The sequence below is a fragment of the Vulpes vulpes genome, chromosome 2 (genome assembly GCF_048418805.1).
Source record: "Vulpes vulpes isolate BD-2025 chromosome 2, VulVul3, whole genome shotgun sequence".
In the NCBI taxonomy this organism is placed as follows: domain Eukaryota; kingdom Metazoa; phylum Chordata; class Mammalia; order Carnivora; family Canidae; genus Vulpes; species Vulpes vulpes.
In genome coordinates, this window is record NC_132781.1 from 55,782,277 (window position 1) to 55,799,458 (window position 17,182).

General features: G+C 49.3%; 1 protein-coding gene across 24 annotated transcripts in view; it reads right to left on the bottom strand.

Annotated features, from left to right (window-relative positions):
* Window positions 1–17,182, bottom strand: part of LRSAM1 (leucine rich repeat and sterile alpha motif containing 1) — a 39,828-nt gene that overhangs the window by 6,284 nt on the left and 16,362 nt on the right. For 13 of the 24 annotated variants that reach the window (XM_072748559.1, XM_072748557.1, XM_072748555.1 and 10 more), the window contains 9 exons: window positions 14,123–14,152; window positions 13,570–13,692; window positions 13,210–13,349; window positions 12,039–12,083; window positions 10,248–10,318; window positions 6,828–6,927; window positions 5,265–5,352; window positions 4,591–4,665; window positions 1,496–1,591 (listed from right to left, as the gene is read on the bottom strand). In XM_072748559.1, the coding sequence (XP_072604660.1) occupies window positions 1,496–1,591; window positions 4,591–4,665; window positions 5,265–5,352; window positions 6,828–6,927; window positions 10,248–10,318; window positions 12,039–12,083; window positions 13,210–13,349; window positions 13,570–13,692; window positions 14,123–14,152 (768 nt within the window). Of the gene's footprint in view, window positions 1–1,495; window positions 1,592–3,098; window positions 3,180–4,590; window positions 4,666–5,264; window positions 5,353–6,827; window positions 6,928–10,247; window positions 10,319–12,038; window positions 12,084–13,209; window positions 13,350–13,569; window positions 13,693–14,122; window positions 14,153–17,182 lie in introns of all 24 variants that reach the window. The other 11 variants (XM_026009345.2, XM_072748554.1, XM_026009342.2 and 8 more) reach the window with 1 other exon arrangement.

Sequence of the window (17,182 nt, forward strand, 5' to 3'; positions counted from 1 at the left end):
CTGCTATGGAAACAGATTTCTTCATTCTGCCATGAACAAGTAGTCACAGGGTGTTGTTCTGACTACACATGGTTCTAGGTGCTGGGGCCAGGGCCACAACGAGGGATGGGAGCAGTGACGGCAGCAGCTAATATCCTTGGAGCACTACCTGACAGATCCTACTTTGCACCAAGGTCCCATTTTCCTTAATTTGCACAGCAACGTGAACGGTGAGGAAAGGGGAGTTCAGGGGAATTAGGAAGCTGCCCGGTTAAAGAGCTGCGCAGGGTCAGGACTTGGACCCAGGTCTGTTCTGCCCTGGGACCTGTGCTCTGAGCAAGCCAGGCCACCCAGCCAGGACTGTGGCCACACTTGGGGGACAAATGAGAGGTGGGCAGCAAGACTCTGACACAGGCCTTTCTCCAGTCCCCTTGGGGCTTGATTGTCCTTTGGTCATCCCTCCTAGACCTTGCCAAGCTGCTCCCATCCCTCTGCCACCCATGGCCCTCCCGGGCTGCAGATACAGCTCTCTTCTGATGCCCATGACCCTGACACAGTCACCATCTGCTGAGGTGATGCTTCCTCCCCTGGATGGTGAGTCCTCTGAGGCCCCTTGAGGGTAGAAGCACAGCACCAGAGCATACGGCCACCGCTGCACGATGCTAATGCATTGTTCACAGGGGATGGCCGTAAGGCATCGTGAGGAACAGGCAGCTTCTGGTTGGACCATACACAACACATGGGTTCAAATGAGGCTGTTAAAGTTGGTCTCGCTCTTCTCTGCACAGGCCTCCACCCACAATGGAGCTCAGAGATTGTCTGGAGTATTAATGACACCACAGGAGTGACTTAGGTCTCTGAGCTCTGGCCTCTGTCCCCAGTGCTCCAATGCACATGGGGTCTGGAGGAAGTGATCCCCACTTGCTACCCCTAAACAGGGCTCTGCTACCCTGACAATGTGCCAGAGTCAAACCCATTTGGGTACAGGGGACAGGTGGGCAACTCCTATCAAAAGATTATTAAACAGCCTACACTGGACACAGAAAGTCCTCTCCTGGGCATCTGTCCTAAATAACTACTCATGGCTGCTCTCAAGACTTAGCTACAAAGACAGAGAGAATTCTTTAGAAAAGTAAAAAACTGGAAGTAGTCTGAATGCTTGGCCATGGGTGAGGACGGCCCATCCAATGCAGCCAGGCAGAGTGTAGTGGGCATTTTAGGGACATGAGAAGAACAGATACAAGCAAGCTGCTCCTAAAGGGGCATGTGCCATCTTACGGTTACAAGGCACACACAGGCACAGCTATAAATATGCATTGTAGAGTTCGGAAAACACATCAAAACGTTAGTATTAGATAACTCTCAGAAGTGAGAATCTTTTCCTTCATATGTTCCGTTTTTTCCTTCGATGAGCAACTATTACTCGGAATAACAAAAATGCTTCTAAGAATGGCGAGTGTGTTTAGGGAAAGTGAATCCATGTGCAACGCAGAATGAACACAGAAGCCAAGCGCACCAGGATTTCTCGGAGCTCTTCCTCTCGTCGCGTCTTTTCCTTGAGGAGCTGCTGGAGCAGGGAGCTCAGGGCCCAGCGCTGCTCGGAGATCATCTCCTGCAACACAAGACCATGCCCAGTACCGCTGGAGGCTCACAGCTCTGGAGCGAGCCAGGAGTCCCCTTCACTGGGTGACAGATCCCCTACTCGTTTCTAAGCTGGCAGCCAGGACCCCACACTGGGCCCAACTCAACTGGGCAGAGGGCTGGGGGACAGAGCCGAGGAGCCTCTATGCCTGGGTATTCCCTCCCTGTCTTCTCCCCGTGGGGGTCAGGCCAGGCGTGGGATCCAGTGACTGATGACTGTGAAAGGATAAGAAACAGCCAACAAAGGAAATGACAAGCCACAAGTACATGACTGCAGTCTCACAGACGACAGAGCATGTGGGTGGAAGCACAGGCAGGGAGGGTTGGCATGTAACCCCACAAATCTGGAAGGTTCCACCCAGATGGAGGCACATGCAAACTGGAGTGAAGTCCCTGCTTGTGTCTATGTTCTACTTGTTTCTTACTCTTGGAAACCCATGGAAGCCCCCCAAACAGGAGCCCCACAAGTGCTCTCTAATGGGCAGGAGACATGGGCACCTGCCAAGCATGGTGGCTGCATCTTCTTGGAGAACTCCCCTATCCCCTCATCTCTGAAGACCCTGCCAAGGCTCACAAAGGGCTTTGCGTTGGCAAGCTTGCCCCCAGTGTGATGTCCCTATGACACAGGCTGGGCCTAGATGATTATTTCCTTTTATGGAGGGGAGAGATGGAGGCCTAGGAGGGAATGTGACCTGCCTTAGGTCACACAGCACATCTGTGGCAGACCTAAGACCAGGACTGTAGACTTTGGCGCACTTTGACTGAGTCGAGAAGCCATGAGACAATTTAAGACTTCTCGGAACAGACACAGACACAGGGACAGGGACAGACAGAAGGCTCTGCTCAGAGGCCCGATGTAGGGCACAGGTCCTCACGTACCATTGGTCTATCTGCTTTTGGACATTTGGGCAGAGGTCACACCTGCCTGTCCAAGTCACACAGCAGGACTACAAAGGACAAAGCCCAGGTCCCGGACAGCAGGCAGAGCCTGGTGGAATGTCACCTGCCGGTCCATACCGCACCCTCCCCTCCCCGCCCCCGGCTCTATAAGCAAGACACCCAGGCTAGAGCTCCCAGAGAAGCCACCTGCAGGGAGTGACATAGTGACAGCTGGGCCTTCTCCTCCAAACATCCTTGGGACACCAAGAAAGCTCCTTCCCCAGAGGATGTCTGCCCATAAGTTGAACTAGCACCCCAGAAGCATGGCTTAAAGAAGACAGGGAGTTCAGCAGTGACCCTGCTTCAAAACAAAGAAAATGCAGAGATGGAGATGGGCCCGGGTGAGCCTTGGCAATGAAACCCTCCTTCCTCTGACCCTCCTGATGAGCAATAAGCTGCCCCAACCTTAACCCTGGCCTGCACTGGGCTTGCCCCTTGACTATGCTCCCATCACAGCCACAGAGGAGACTGCCGCCTGCTGGGGAGCCACTGTGGGGAAGGAGGTGGGGAGGGAGGGGCAGGCAGGAAGCCCTACATACCTGCAGTGCCTCTGTGTCCAGGGATTTCCTCTTTACCTCCAGCTGTGTCAGCTGCAATAACTCAGTTTCTATTAACTTAATCTAAACAGAAGATGAAACAGGTTTTTTTTTTTTTTTTAAAATTCACATTAACCAAGGTTCAAGTCTGAGCTGCTCTCTGAAGGCCAAAGGGGGGATGTCTAAGAAACATTTCTGGGGGCTCAGGAATGAAGGGAGCCTGGGTGCCTTGGGAACCCTCTCAGTGGGGCTTTGAAAGAATTAGTAATTTCAGGGCCCTGAGGGCTTGGGAGGTGCATATGGGCCTGTCCTGGAAGGCCCATTCCAGAGAGGCTCCCGGTTTATGGACTGGAGATGGGCCTGCCTTTAACGTTCAGGCCCAAGGGCAGAATGGACACAGGTCCTCACTGAGCCTTGTACTCGCTGAAGTCTCTTGCTTCCTCTAACTAGTGTCATAGAGGAGAGCAAAGGGTAAATGGATTAAGAACAACAATGGTAGCAGCTGATGCTTCTAGAACATTTTGTGTGCAAGGCTTGTACTATGAACTTTATGTCACATCATCAAATCTCCCCTGGTTATTAGGAGGCATTATTGCCTCCATTTTATGGCACTGAGGAAGCAGAGGCTCAGAGAGGTTAAGTAACTTGTTCCAGAACACAGAGCAGGTTGGGGAGGGAGCCCTTTCCCAGGGCTCTCCAGGCTTGGGGTCTGAAGGGCAACAGTTGGCTGGCTGGGTCAGAATCACCCATGGGGAGGATGTCTGTGGGTCAGACACCACACCCAGTGACTTCTCCACCCTGAGCCTGTGACCCTATGGCCCCTGCCTCTCTAAGTTTCTATGGTCCCACCAACCCCTGGTCAGAGGAATGAGCTTCATGTCTGGCAAGGTGGAATTGAAATTAAAGGGAAATAAAAAGGTAAGTCTGCTTTGGTAAAAAAACAAACAAACAAACAAAAAACCAAAACATGCGAATATGTAGAATTCAAAGTGTGCCAAGTAGGATGCAATGAGCACTCCCACAGCCTGAAAGCTCACTCTGTCTCTAGCCCATGCACCCATGACCCGCTTGCCCTCCAGAAAGCCCAGAGGGTCTGACACAGCCCACTAGGGAGACCAGCTCCTAGGCCAGCAGTAGAGCCTAGACTAGAACACAGCTCCCTCTAAGTGGGGCAGCCCCTCGGGGACAGCAGGCACCCCTCTGTCCTGGTGGGACACCTGACCTTCCCCAGCTCCTCTGTCTGAGTTGACGGGGGTGGCTGGAGTGGAGCTGACTGCCTTTTCCCAGAGAGGGGTTCCTGCCTGGGGCACAGTGGACGCAGAGGCCGCCCAAGCAGTTAAGGCTGCCCACAGGCAGCATGAAAAATAGCAGAACTGGTTACAATGTGGGGAGAGGGGGTGGGAATGGATATCTGAGCTGGCGCATGAAAGCCACCTCTGCAGTCTGGGAGAGCACGCAGGATGGGGTTGGTGGGGGCCACAGCTCCAGCACTCACCTGCTTCCTGATCTGCTGGTGCATCAGGTCTTTCTTCACCTGGAGAGCCTCAAATGCGGCCTTCTGCATGGCGCTCTGCAACAGAGATCACCGGCCGCTTGGAAGGGGCCCAGGCCAAGGGAAAACACAATCTGCTCAGAAACACCTTCATGTAGGACTTCTCTGTCTCTTAGGGGGAACATAAGTCTTCAGTTCACATGTTCACATTTAAGAAATAATACCTATGAAAGGCTTACTGAGCCAGACACTATGCTCAGTGCTGTTCCTGCATCGTGCACTGAATTTCCACAACTGGTGACATGGGTGCTTTTAACTGCCCCATTTCACTGATGCTGTTTGGAAGAAGGCTATTGGCGCTCTCCTGTGGGCTCCACCTCAATGGAGTGGTCGCCACGTCCTGCCCCCTAAGTCCTTACAATGGAGCCACACAGCATGGGTAGTAGGTGCCTGCCAGGGCAGTGGGGGATGTTTCTCTAGATCTCAGAGATCAGAAAACCACCACTCTCTCCCTCTCCCTGCCCCCCTTTCCTGAGGGTCTGTACACTTCTAAACATACTAAGTATCTTTGGTCTTATCACCTAAGGACAGGGCTCTATGCAGACTTCCGATGCTCTGCCTCAGGCTCCCTGTGCCCAGCTTGAGCCCCTGCCCTCACACCCTGGGCCAGGGCTCACCTCCTGTAGGATCTGGCTGATGGCTTTGTTCTGATCCATCTGCTGCCATGACAGAATCTGCTGGAACCGCTCATCCATTTCGGCCATGCTGCCAGAAAGACAGCAAATTAATTCACTCTCTGAACATTTTCTGAGCATCTACCAAGGGCCAGGAACCTTGGAGATCAAGATAAACCATTAACTCATTCAATGATACTCAAGAAGCACCTGCTGGGGGCTAGATCCTGGGACAGACATGGAGTTTGTCTTGGAAGGTGATAGAGTTGGTGTGTCTAGGTCCTCTCATCCACCCCTCCATCAGAATCCCCTCTGCACTGCTCTTTGAAGTGGTGGCCTGCTTCTGCCCTCCCAGCTCTACCAACAAGGAGCTCATGACCTCCCAGGTGAGCCACCTGGGATAGGAGAAAGCTCTCTTTCTGAGGCAGTAACATCCATGCCCTACCCTACATCCCCAGCATTTCTCACCCTGGCCGTGGATTTTCTCTGAGTCCCATAGAACAAGTCTAATGATTTTGGCACAAAAATCCAAACCCTGAAGCCCTGCATATATATATGTCCATACTTTGGCAGAATCTTGGTTTTGAGTTTATTTAATAATAATAGCTGTTATTTATTGGACCCCCTTGTGTTACTAGTGCTGGACACTACATTCAGTGCTGTAGCAAACATCACGCTCATTAAATTCTCCAGCAACTCCAGGGTAAGGTACTGTGACTTATCCCAATTTTTCTGATAAGACGGAGGCTCAGGAGGGAAATGGACTGGCCCAGCACTTCACGGTTACTAACAGAAGGAGAAACAGAGTCCAGGTCAATCTCTTACCAGTGCCCACGCTCCTAGGCTCTACCACAGGGAAAGGAGGGAGAAACCCTTGTACCTGTGAGGACACAGGGGAGGCTAGCAGCTGTGCCAGAGCCTCCCAGATAGGGGGAGAAACACCAGCACAGCTAGTGCTCCTGGCCCATCTCCTGAGCATGGAGAGCTTTTTTCCACTGGCTCTACTGACACCTGTGGCTCCTTCAATAGACTAACCTGCAGCAATGCAGCGAACTTGGCCAGCCAGACCCACAGCTGTTGCCAGTGTGAGAGCAGCCCTATCAACATCCCCTCCAGGACACCCTGCTCCCAACCTCTACAGACCCTCGGAGGTTGATGAGTGCACCATGGTTAAGAGTACAGCCCCACTGTGTCTGGGTTTGAACCCTGGCTCTGCCACCTGCAAGCTGTGTTTCCTTGAGTATGTCACATGGTCTCTGAACCTGAGCTGTGGTGGCAAAACAGGGCTAATAACACATAACGTCACAAATTCAATAAGCCAACACATCCTTTGGCTGAGTGCCTGGCTCATAGGAAGGAAGTGCAGGAGACGGGGGAGTGACTGCTGTCACTATACCAGAGCCTGACCAATCATGGGGTCCAGCTAGAGGAATCATAAAGAGCGGTCACCACTCGCCCCTGACACACAGCCAAGGCTGGCAGGAGGGATGGCTCTGCCCAGCGCTCACCCCACGGTCCTGGGCCCAAGCGAGTGCCCTCAACACAGGAAGCCCCTCCTTACCTTACCTGGAACAGGCCTGATGGACCAGGCTCTGCCTCTGAGACTCGTAGGCCATCTGGATGAGCCGGTTCTTACAACTCTCTGTCAGCATCTGCTGCATGGCGGCTGAGGAAACATGGGGGCGAGGCTGAGAAAGGAGCACCACTCCTGGGTGTGAACCTTGGAGGGTTCACCTCATCAGCCACCTTTAAAAAACACTTTTTAAAAAAAAAAAAGATTTTATTTATTTATGAGAGACACACAGAGAGAGAGAGAGAGAGAGAGAGAGAGAGAAAGAGAGAGGCAGAGACACAGGCATAGGGAGAAGCAGGCTCCTCACAGGGAGCCCCATGTGGGACTCTATCCTGGGTCTCCAGGATCACGCCCAGGGCTGAACGTGGCATTAAGCCGCTGTGCCACCTGGGCTGCCCTAAAAAACACTTAAAAAAAAAAAAAAGATTTGAGAGCCCACACATGCACAAATGCAGGAGGAGGGGCAGAGGGAAAGGGAGACAGGATCTTCAGCAGATTCCCTGCTGAGTGCAGAGTTCAATGTGGGAGTCGATCTCATGAACCCGGAGATCAGAACCTGAGTTGAAACCAAGAGTCAGATGCTCAACTGACTGCGCCACCCAGGTGGCCCCTTGCCCCAATATTTTTGAACTATGGAAGTAATTTAAACTTGAAAAGGCTAATTGTAAAACACCAAACAGTACACACACACACACAAATCTTTTAGATTTCATTACCCAGAGATATTAATTTTGATATACATTCTTCTAGTCAATTTTTAATGCATGTATATATAGATTTTTAAAAAATTAAGATGAAAGAGCTGAAAGAGAACAGAACAGATATTCGTATACCCATGTTCACACAGTGTTATTCACAAAAAACAAAAAAGGGGATCCCTGGGTGGCGCAGCGGTTTGGCGCCTGTCTTTGGCCCAGGGCGCGATCCTGGAGACCCGGGATCGAATCCCACATAGGGCTCCCGGTGCATGGAGCCTGCTTCTCCCTCTGCCTGTGTCTCTGCCTCTCTCTCTCTCTCTCTGTGACTATCATAAATAAAAAAAAAAATAATAAATTAAAAAAAAAAAAAAGGTGGAAACAACACAAGTGTCCACTGATAGATGAACAAAACATGGTGTACATGTAAGCGGAATACTACTCGGTCTTTAAAAGGAAAGCAGTAAAAAAAAAAAAAAAAAAAAATAAATAAATAAATAAATAAAATAAAATATAAAATAAAATAAAATAAAAGGAAAGCAGTTCTGATGCCTGCTACAACACAGATGACCCCCGAGGATGTTCTGCTGAGTGAAGCCCGTCACAAAACGACAAAGATGGTAGGATTCCACTTACAGAGGGTACCCAGTGTTGTCAAATTCAGAAAAACAAAGTGGAGTAGGGGTTCTACACAGGCTGGGAAGGGGAGAGGGATGGAAGATTTTTGTTTACTGGGGACAGAATTTCATTTGGGGGAGATGAAAATGTTCTGGAGATGGAGGAGAGTGGTGGCTGCACAGCAGTGTGAATGGGCTTCATGCCACAGAATTGTACAATTAGAAATGGTTAAAATGGCAAAGCTGGGATGCCTGGGTGGTTCAGTGGTTGAGCGTCTGCCTTTGGCTCAGGGTGTGATCCCAGGATCCAGGACCGAGTCCTACATTAGGCTCCCTGCAAGGAGCCTGCTTCTCCCTCTGCCTAGGTCTCTCTCTCATGAATAAATAAATAAATCTTTTTTAAAAAAATGGCAAAGTTTAGGTTATGTATCTTACTACAATAAAAAATGAAAATGTTACCACACTAAACACCACTTCTCAGTTTTTGTGACTCTTTCCCTATGTCCACATAGCAGTGTGAGGCGCTGGCAGCACAGTGGGGCAGGATCACCAAAGTTTATTTAGATAATACTCTATTGGGGGGCATTTGGTCTCTTTTGCAATTATTAAATGATAAACATCCTTGTGCTAACAACCTTGTGCAATCTGATTATTTCCTAAGACTAATTTTTAAAAGAATACAGTTTTAAGGCGATGAAAAATAGGAGCTACCCGTTCTGCCCTCCAGAAAGATCCTGCTGATTCCTTTGGCAGGACACAGGACGGTCTGATACCATATGTCCCCAACAAGCATTATTATTACATTCTCTGGACTTTTTGTTGTTTTTACTGAAATTTTTTTTTAGTTATAAAAATACCACTTGCTCATTTTTAAAAAGCTAAGTAAGGGGCGCCTGGGAGACTCTGTTGGTTAAGCGTCTGCCTTCAGCTCAGGTCATGATCCCAGGGTCCTGGGATCGGGCTCCTGCTGAGCAGGGAGCCTGCTTCTGCTCCCTCTCCTCACTGCTCGTGCTCTTTCTCTCTCCCTCCCTTGGTCTCAAATAAATAAATCTTAAATTAATTATAAGCTAAGTAATAACCAAGTTTGAAAAGCTGGAAACAAGAGTCCCCGGTACTGATACTATTCCTGATCAGTCAATTTTTTAAACATCCTTCTGGAGATGCAAACAGGTTTTCTTTTATATAAATGGTGGAGAACAGTGACCTTAAAACAGGGACATAAGGACACCTCAGGAAGTAGGGAGGTGAAGTAGGGTATGGAAAATGCTTGGCATAGGGCCTGGTACACAGTGTTGTACAGCATCCCACTCCAATATCCAGGCTTGGGAGGACAGGGCCAGCCAAGAAGAATCATGGCTTATTTTACAAAACAAGGAACGGACTTCTTGTCTTCCTTGGCACATGGCTTGATGCTCTCAGTGCTCACAATCAGGCGGAAAGGCCCCCCTGCCCACCCCATTAAGTGTGGGCACAGTGTGGTGCCCTAGGGCCAGTATGGGGAACTCCCAGGAACACAAGAGAGGCCAACCACAGCTTTTGATAACAGAAACCCTATGGCCTTTGTGAAATGCTTAGTGCCAGGCATAATCTCATCTGACCTTCAAAATGACCCCATGAAAAAAACAAAAAAAACAAAATGACCCCATGAGGTAGAGAATTATTCTCCCTATTTCGTAGATAAGAACACTGAGGCTGGGGATCCCTGGGTGGCTCAGCAGTTCAGCGCCTGCCTTTGGCCCAGGGCGCAATCCTGGAGTCCTGGGATAGAGTCCCGCATCAGGCTCCCGGCATGGAGCCTGCTTCTCCCTCTGCCTGTGTCTCTGCCTCTCTCTCTCTCTCTCTCTCTCATAAATAAATAAATCTTAAAAAAAAAAAAAAAAAAGAGAGAACACTGAGGCTCTGAATAGTCAGGGGCCAGGAATGGCCCTGAGGTCACATGGCTTGCTCCAGAGTTGGCCTGACCCCGGAGCCCATGCTTCACTGCTGGACTTTAACTGCCCCTCTTGACCCTGCTATACCTGGCCAAAGGGAGAAGGTGGTCTCTCCTGCCCCCAAGTCAGACAAGCTCTGTTCCCAGGACCCCACGCCCCTCCCCACTTACAGGCAATCTCACGTCTCCGCAGGTTCTCAGTCTCCTCCTGGGTTATGGACATCAACTGTTCCATCCGTATTCTAAGGGGAAAAAAATCCATCTGTTTACTCAGCAGATTTAACACTTCCCACAGGGAATCCCATCTGATGAACACCACCTTCTCCAGGAAGTCCTCCTTGAGGTGCCAACCTAAACAGGCTCCTGTTATATCCCATACTTCCACAGGAACCCTGTTTACCTCCAGCCTTGTAGACAGAGATTCTGGCATAAAAAGATGAACACTCCCTTAGGAAAATGGGCAGAGGACACAAACAGCCACTTCATAGATGCTTAAATAGAAGGAACCAATAAACACATGGAAACACATGGAAAGAGCTTTACATTACTAATCACTAGAGTACAGTCTTTCTACATCCCAGGGTGGGATGTCAAGGAAAGTGAGGAGTGCTGACGGCAGCAGTGAAGGGGAAGCAGGCATTTTCAAGTACTGTGAAGAGGAGCATAAGCTGGTAAAACATCTTTTAGAAGGCCATTTGGCAAGACCTATTGAAAAGCCTGAAAAGAAAACCTTCAAAAATATTCACATAAATGCATACGGATATATTCAGGAGATATTTACTACAACAGCGTTTGTAATGAAGAAAACCTGGGAACTTACATGTCCACGGAGAACTAATTAGGATATAATCACTTAGTGGAATACTCTACAGTTATTACAAACGAGGCTTTAGGCATGGGAAACACATACATGATACAGTAAATGAAAATTAAAAAGGTCATCGGATGCATGTACATGCACACTGCATGTGAGGCATCGTTCCCCACAGTAAACTAGTAACAGTGGCTTGCAAGGAATATCTTTTCATCTTTCTGCACATTGCACTTCATTGGAAGAAGCGTCTGAGCATCTCTGCCTCCTGCCCAGGCCCACAGGCTCCTCAAGAGAAGGCTGCAACTGGTGCGCTGCTGGAGCCGCAACCCTGCCCAAAGGGCCCAACAGGGAGAGGGTGCTTGGTTGGCGCGTGCCAGATAAACTGGCCACAACCCGGCTTGGCCTTGACCACCTCTGGCACCGCAGCACTGCTGCTGAAGTGGCCAGGGGAGGGGGCTACCCTCCAGGAGTTCTTCCCAAGCAGCCAGGTGCCTAGAAGGCCAGCACAAGTACCACAACAAAGTCCACAGGGCTATTTTGGGATTCCAGGGAACCAGGAGGGATTCCAGATAATCCTTGGGAAGGTGGGGGGGGGGGGGAGGGAAGAGGAGAGGGGTAAGGAGAGAAGACGGAGGGAGAGGCGGAAGAAGAAAGTTTCCTTCTCAGCTACCATCTTTCCTAATTACTAAAAGGGGGAAAACACAAAGGGAAAAACCCAAAGATCACCACCTCTAATTTCTGCCTCAGAAACATTTGGTAAACCACTCAGCATGGCTCCTTTTGGTCTCTGAGCATAGATACATGCTTTCTTGAAGAAATCCTGTTCTGCTTTAATTGCAGTCCCTACTTGACTACTTTGCAACAAACTGTGTTTCCTTTAATAAATGGATTTTTCTCTACATTTTTATGCTAGTAATACAGTTTGACGTTATAAATATTTTTGTCTCAGTTTTTCTTATGAATGTACATGTGTGTTAAACTTACAGGCAGTGATTCTTTTTGATTCAATATTCCCTAAGGAGGTGAATATCTCCTTACAGCTTTAGGAAAACTTTCTGGCATAAACCTTGAGAATCACAAGGCCTCTCCCTGAGCCCCTCCCCTAACCCCAAGGTAATGTGGAGAAAGTGCTAGAGCAAAACACTAACCTTTCATTTTCCAGTGACTTCAAGATCTCAGAACTTTTCTTTTGCCTGTAGAGAAAACCAAAACTGTAAAGGTCACTGCAGCTGTCACCAGCAGGCCTGTTTCCAACAGAACTACTTTCCTCTCACTGCACTGGCTGTGCAGAGCGTACTGAGGAACCAGCTGGGGTTCTCAGCCTCAAAACCTCTGGCTGTGTGTCGCTGGGCCAGTTACTCAGCCACACCAATCCCTGGTTCCTCATCTGCAAAATGGGATCCTCAGAAAAAAAAAAAAAAAAGCTTCACGGAGTATTTTTCAAGAGTGAATAAGAGAATATACACAAAGTGCTCAGCACATAAGCAGCATCTGACAGAGGTAGCTTTCCAGGATGCTCAGGTCGGGAGAGCCCACTGTGTGGTACACATGCCGGCTCGCTTGGGTGCCATATAACTACTACATGATGGAGGAGTGAGGAAAAAGCAAGAGGAAGCCTGGAAACAACAGGGAACGTGGTGAAAGCCCGTTTCTGGAGGCTTTCCACAAGGGGCCCTAACTAGAGCTTCTGGAGACTTTGATCTGGCTTCCTTTCCCCCAAGCCCACCGAAGCCTGCTCCTAGCTGTGCCTACTACCCTGGACACGATTTGTTAAGGCAAATCTCACTATGGCTGACCTCAGAGCAACACATTACTTAGAACCTAGAATACTGGAGCAAGACGTGATCTCAACTCTCCTATTAACCTTCCTCATTTTACAGACAGGACACTTGGGAGGCATGGGTCCAAGGACGAGCTACAGACCAGGTCAGGCCCAGAGCAGATGCTTTTCTCTTTAGGTTGGTGCAAACTGCAGCACCAACACTGGACCCTAATACAAAAACTCTGGGCAGGGGCAGCCCAGGTGGCTCAGTGGTTTAGTGCCACCTTCAGCCCAGGGCTTGATCCTGGAGACCCGAGATCGAGTCCCACGTCAGCTCCCTGCACGGAGCCTGCTTCTCCCTCTGCCTGTATCACTGTTTCTTTTTCTCTCTGTGTCTCTCATGAATAAATAAATAAATCTTTAAACAAAACAAAACAAAAAAAACACAACTCCGGGCAGGAGTAGACATCATGAGGGAGAAACGGACCCCTATTCCAGGCTCCTCAGAGGGTGCCACATCAGGGAAATACTCTGGGCCTTAGGAGTAGGGGTCTGACCTCTGGTTCTCTTGCAGGAGCTTCTGGATCCGGTTGGAGATGTTCTGCTCTGTCTGCTTCAGCTGCTCCGGCAGCCGCTGCCGCTCTGCGTCCAGGTAGCGCTGGCGCTCACTTAGGCCCTGCTCCAGCCGGGACTGCTCCTGCAGTAGGACAGCCAGCCAGCCTCAGCTGGTAGCCAGGGGCTCTGCACCAGTTTCTCCCCCTGCCCTGCTAAGCCTTTCTGTGTGATCTGGGCCCGAGCCTTCCCCTTGCTAGGCTCCTCGGGTACCTGTTACACAGAGGAGGCTGGACTAGGTGATCTGTAAGGGCCCCCCTGGCAGAGAGTGAGCAGACAAGCCCCCCACATAGCCATTCACAGACCTCCTTGACTGTCTGGAGGATCTCATCCTTCTGACTGTTGCTCTGCTGAAGGAGCTGTGCGTGCTCTCGCTGCCCAAGTTCCAAGCGCCGTTCAAACTCAAGTTTCTCCAGCATCTTCTGTTCCTATAAGAAGGTAGATTCTGGTAATGGCTGGCAAGGCTCTGTGGGCGCTGGGACATGGGAGCAGGGTAAACCCACCTTTTAAACTCTGAATAGTATAGGCTGAAGGTCTTAACACTGAGCCACACCCCCCCACACCCAGTGCCTCCCACCCCCTCCCTGGGCCCAACTGTAATAAAACATTCTGTTCACTGGCAGAGGCTGGTGGGTTAGGGTCTGGGGTCCCTGGGCTCAGACTTCTCATATGTGAAGGGGAGATACCCCATTACCCACCAAGGCTGTGTGAAGGTGTGGTGAGGCAAGGTAGTTAAGAGGAAAACTTTAGTTTCCCCTCTATTTAGAGATAGGATGAATTTGTTCCTTCAAATCTTTTATAATAGTGGAGATCTTTGTTAAGGAGAAAAGTGACCCAGGAGAAAAGACACTTTATTACCTTCTTCTTCTCGTAGTCTGAGAACCTATTCTGGGGAGGGAAAAAAAACAGCGGTCAAGAGAAGGTGACAACAGTGGGATTCCCGGGCCAGGCAGCCTGATGCCACTCAGATTCCAGCTCTACCCCACGGCATTGCATCAGAATGGCGGTTGGGGGGCAAGGGGGAGCAGTGGGGACATGGGGACCAGGGGGAAAGGTCGGCTGATAAAGGGTCCCGGGGGCTCCAGTGGACACCAGGGCAGAAAGCACACTGTAGGAAGCTCTGCAGGACAGTTCTAGGGGTGCAGCACTGAGATGATGTGGCGTTCCATAAAGAGGACCAAGACGTGGGATGTGTGGTTCCCTTTCTGTACAGCACACCCGCAGTGCCCCAGGGCTCCAGCCCACCACAACACAGATGCACAAAGGCACATGTACAGATTCTGCAGAATTGTTCTACAGAGTGAAAAGCCGGCAGTAACAGAGATGGTCACTTCAGTAAGTCATGGTGCGTCCATGCAGTGGATCACACAAGTGCTAAGTAATGGGGAGAGGATGGGGAGCCTCAGACAAAGAGGTCTGTCACCTTTCACTCTGTGTGCACCAGGATTCTGTTCTTGTAAGAACAATGGCAACAAAACTCAACTCTGGGTTTGGTATCTGTTGAGACAGGACTCAAAGGAGATGTATTAACAGTTCATGAGGATTTCCTCCAGAGGGTGGGACTGCAGGGGTGGTGGTGGTGGGGGGGGATGGAGGTAATTCCCTTAGTTTACGTATTTCTATATTGTTCAGATTTATAACAGGGAGCATGAATTACTCTTGTAGTTAAACATAAACACACACAGATATTTTGAAGTGGCCCTTGTATTTCGTTACCCAACTCAGAGGCCAGGATCAGTCTCTGTCTAAGCTGTAAAAGCAGCATATTATAAGGAAATTGGATTTGTCCTTTACTGAGGTAGGAGTAAAATTTTTAAAATTAACTTTTAATTATATAGGTAATATCTGAATATATTCTCCTTATAAAAATATAAAAAGCACAGCCTATAAAGTACCTACAGAGCATTCCCCAGCCTGATCCTGGTTCCCTCCTGTGCCCACTGCCATGTAAGCACCATTATCAGATCCAAGTACATACCATCTAACTTACAAAGTGCCTTTAGAAAATATAGATTTGTCTCTGTGTGTTCATATATAAATTAGGTTTTAATGAAGGCAAAATTCACATTCTGTAAAATTCATTCTTTTTAGTATGCAGTTCTAAGTGTTTTGACAAATGCAGTCATGTAACAGTCACTACAATCAAGATAGAGAAGCACCCCATCACCCCCTAAAATTCCCTCATGTCCCTTTGTCAATAAACTGTCCTCTTAGCCTCCCACCCGGCCCCAGGTTAATGTCTATTACTGACCTGTTCTATTTCCTATAGATTTTCTCTCTAAACATAAGAGGGGGATTACATCCATTGTGTTCTGCAGCCTTCCCTTTTCATTTACACATATGTCTGTGATCCAAGTCTGGATAGATCTCACACACAGTAGGGACAGGACACAGCTGGCTCAGCCTTTGCCTGTTGGCAGACGTTTAGGGGGCTTCCAATACTTCACTACTGCAAATAAGGTTGCAAGGAACATTCCCATGCAGGAAGCATTTACCAGTGTCTCTCTGTGGGTATGTCCGGAGAAGTAGGACTCCTGGATCATGGGCTGTGTCCATTTAGACTTCTGACCCATATTATCAGGTCATCTTCCACAGTGGGAGCACCAGTTTCCATTCCCAAGAGCAATTTATGAGGCCACGGTTTCCCCACACTCTGGCCAAGAAATTAAAGTGACACTTATGCCAGTCTAAGGGAGGAAATGGTATTTTATTGTTTTAATTTACCAGTTACTGATTACTAGAGGAGTTGGGCATTTTTTTCATGTTTACTGATCATCTGTACTGTTTTTGGTTTTGTTATTCAGTAAGCTCTACACCAATGCAGGGCTTGAATTCATGACCCTGAAATCAAAGTTACATGCTCGGGGGATCCCTGGGTGGCTCAACGGTTTGGCGCCTGCCTTTGGCCCAGGGCGCGATCCTGGAGTCCCAGGATCGAGTCCCGCGTCAGGCTCCCGGCATGGAGCCTGCTTCTTCCTCTGCCTCTCTCTCTCTCTCTCTGTGTCTATCATGAATAAATAAATAAATCTTTAAAAAAGAAAAAGAAAAGAAAACAAAGTTACATGCTCTACTGAATGAGCCAGGCAGGTGCCCCTCATATGTACTAGAGGATTCCTGACGTACCTCTTGATAGCTCTCTACCCCTTCCCCCCCATGGGATAGTTTTTTGCTTCTTACCGCTTCAAAAAAGTGCTTTATGTAGTCAGCCTGCTAATCCTGCATAAGAAGTGTGCATTGCAAATACTTCCTGAGAGTAAAAACTGACATGATTTCCCTGGATAGAAATCTCCCCCTCTAATTCTCACAGAGCAGCAAGAAGATAAAACTACAAAGGCATTCATGGTGGCACGGTCAAACAGGGAAGGGTGGCACTAGGGAATCAGAGATTGATAAAAAGTCCTTGGAAGATAAGAAGCCAAACCTGTGGCCATTGGTGTCCCCTCTACCTGCCTCAGAGACCTCGGGCTGTGGGCCCTCTGTGGGAGCTCAGGTGGGGCCAGAGGCGTTTCCGACTGGCTTGTTAGGTGCTCCCGGTTGATATGGCAAAGCCTGGCCAAGCTTCCTCCTCTATGCCCATCCTAGGCTAGTTCACCCCCTGGGAGGGCTAGCCCCATGCTGTGCTGACACATGTGCCTCCCTGACTTCCCCACAGAGAGCCGGAGAGCATGAGAGGCGTCCTCCATGGCAAGGGCCACTGAGGCAGGAAGTACTTGCTGAGAGAACAATGAGCAATACAGACACAATCCCTACTGAGAACATCCCACAGGAGACCTCTCGGAGGACGCAGGATTTAGACAAACTGAATGATGCGATGGGTAAGCAGGGAGAATTCTAGACGGAGGAACTGCAAGTTCACAGGTCCCGAGGGGTTCAAGGAACCAAGAGGAGCCTGGTGCAGCTCATGTTTGCTGAGGTGGT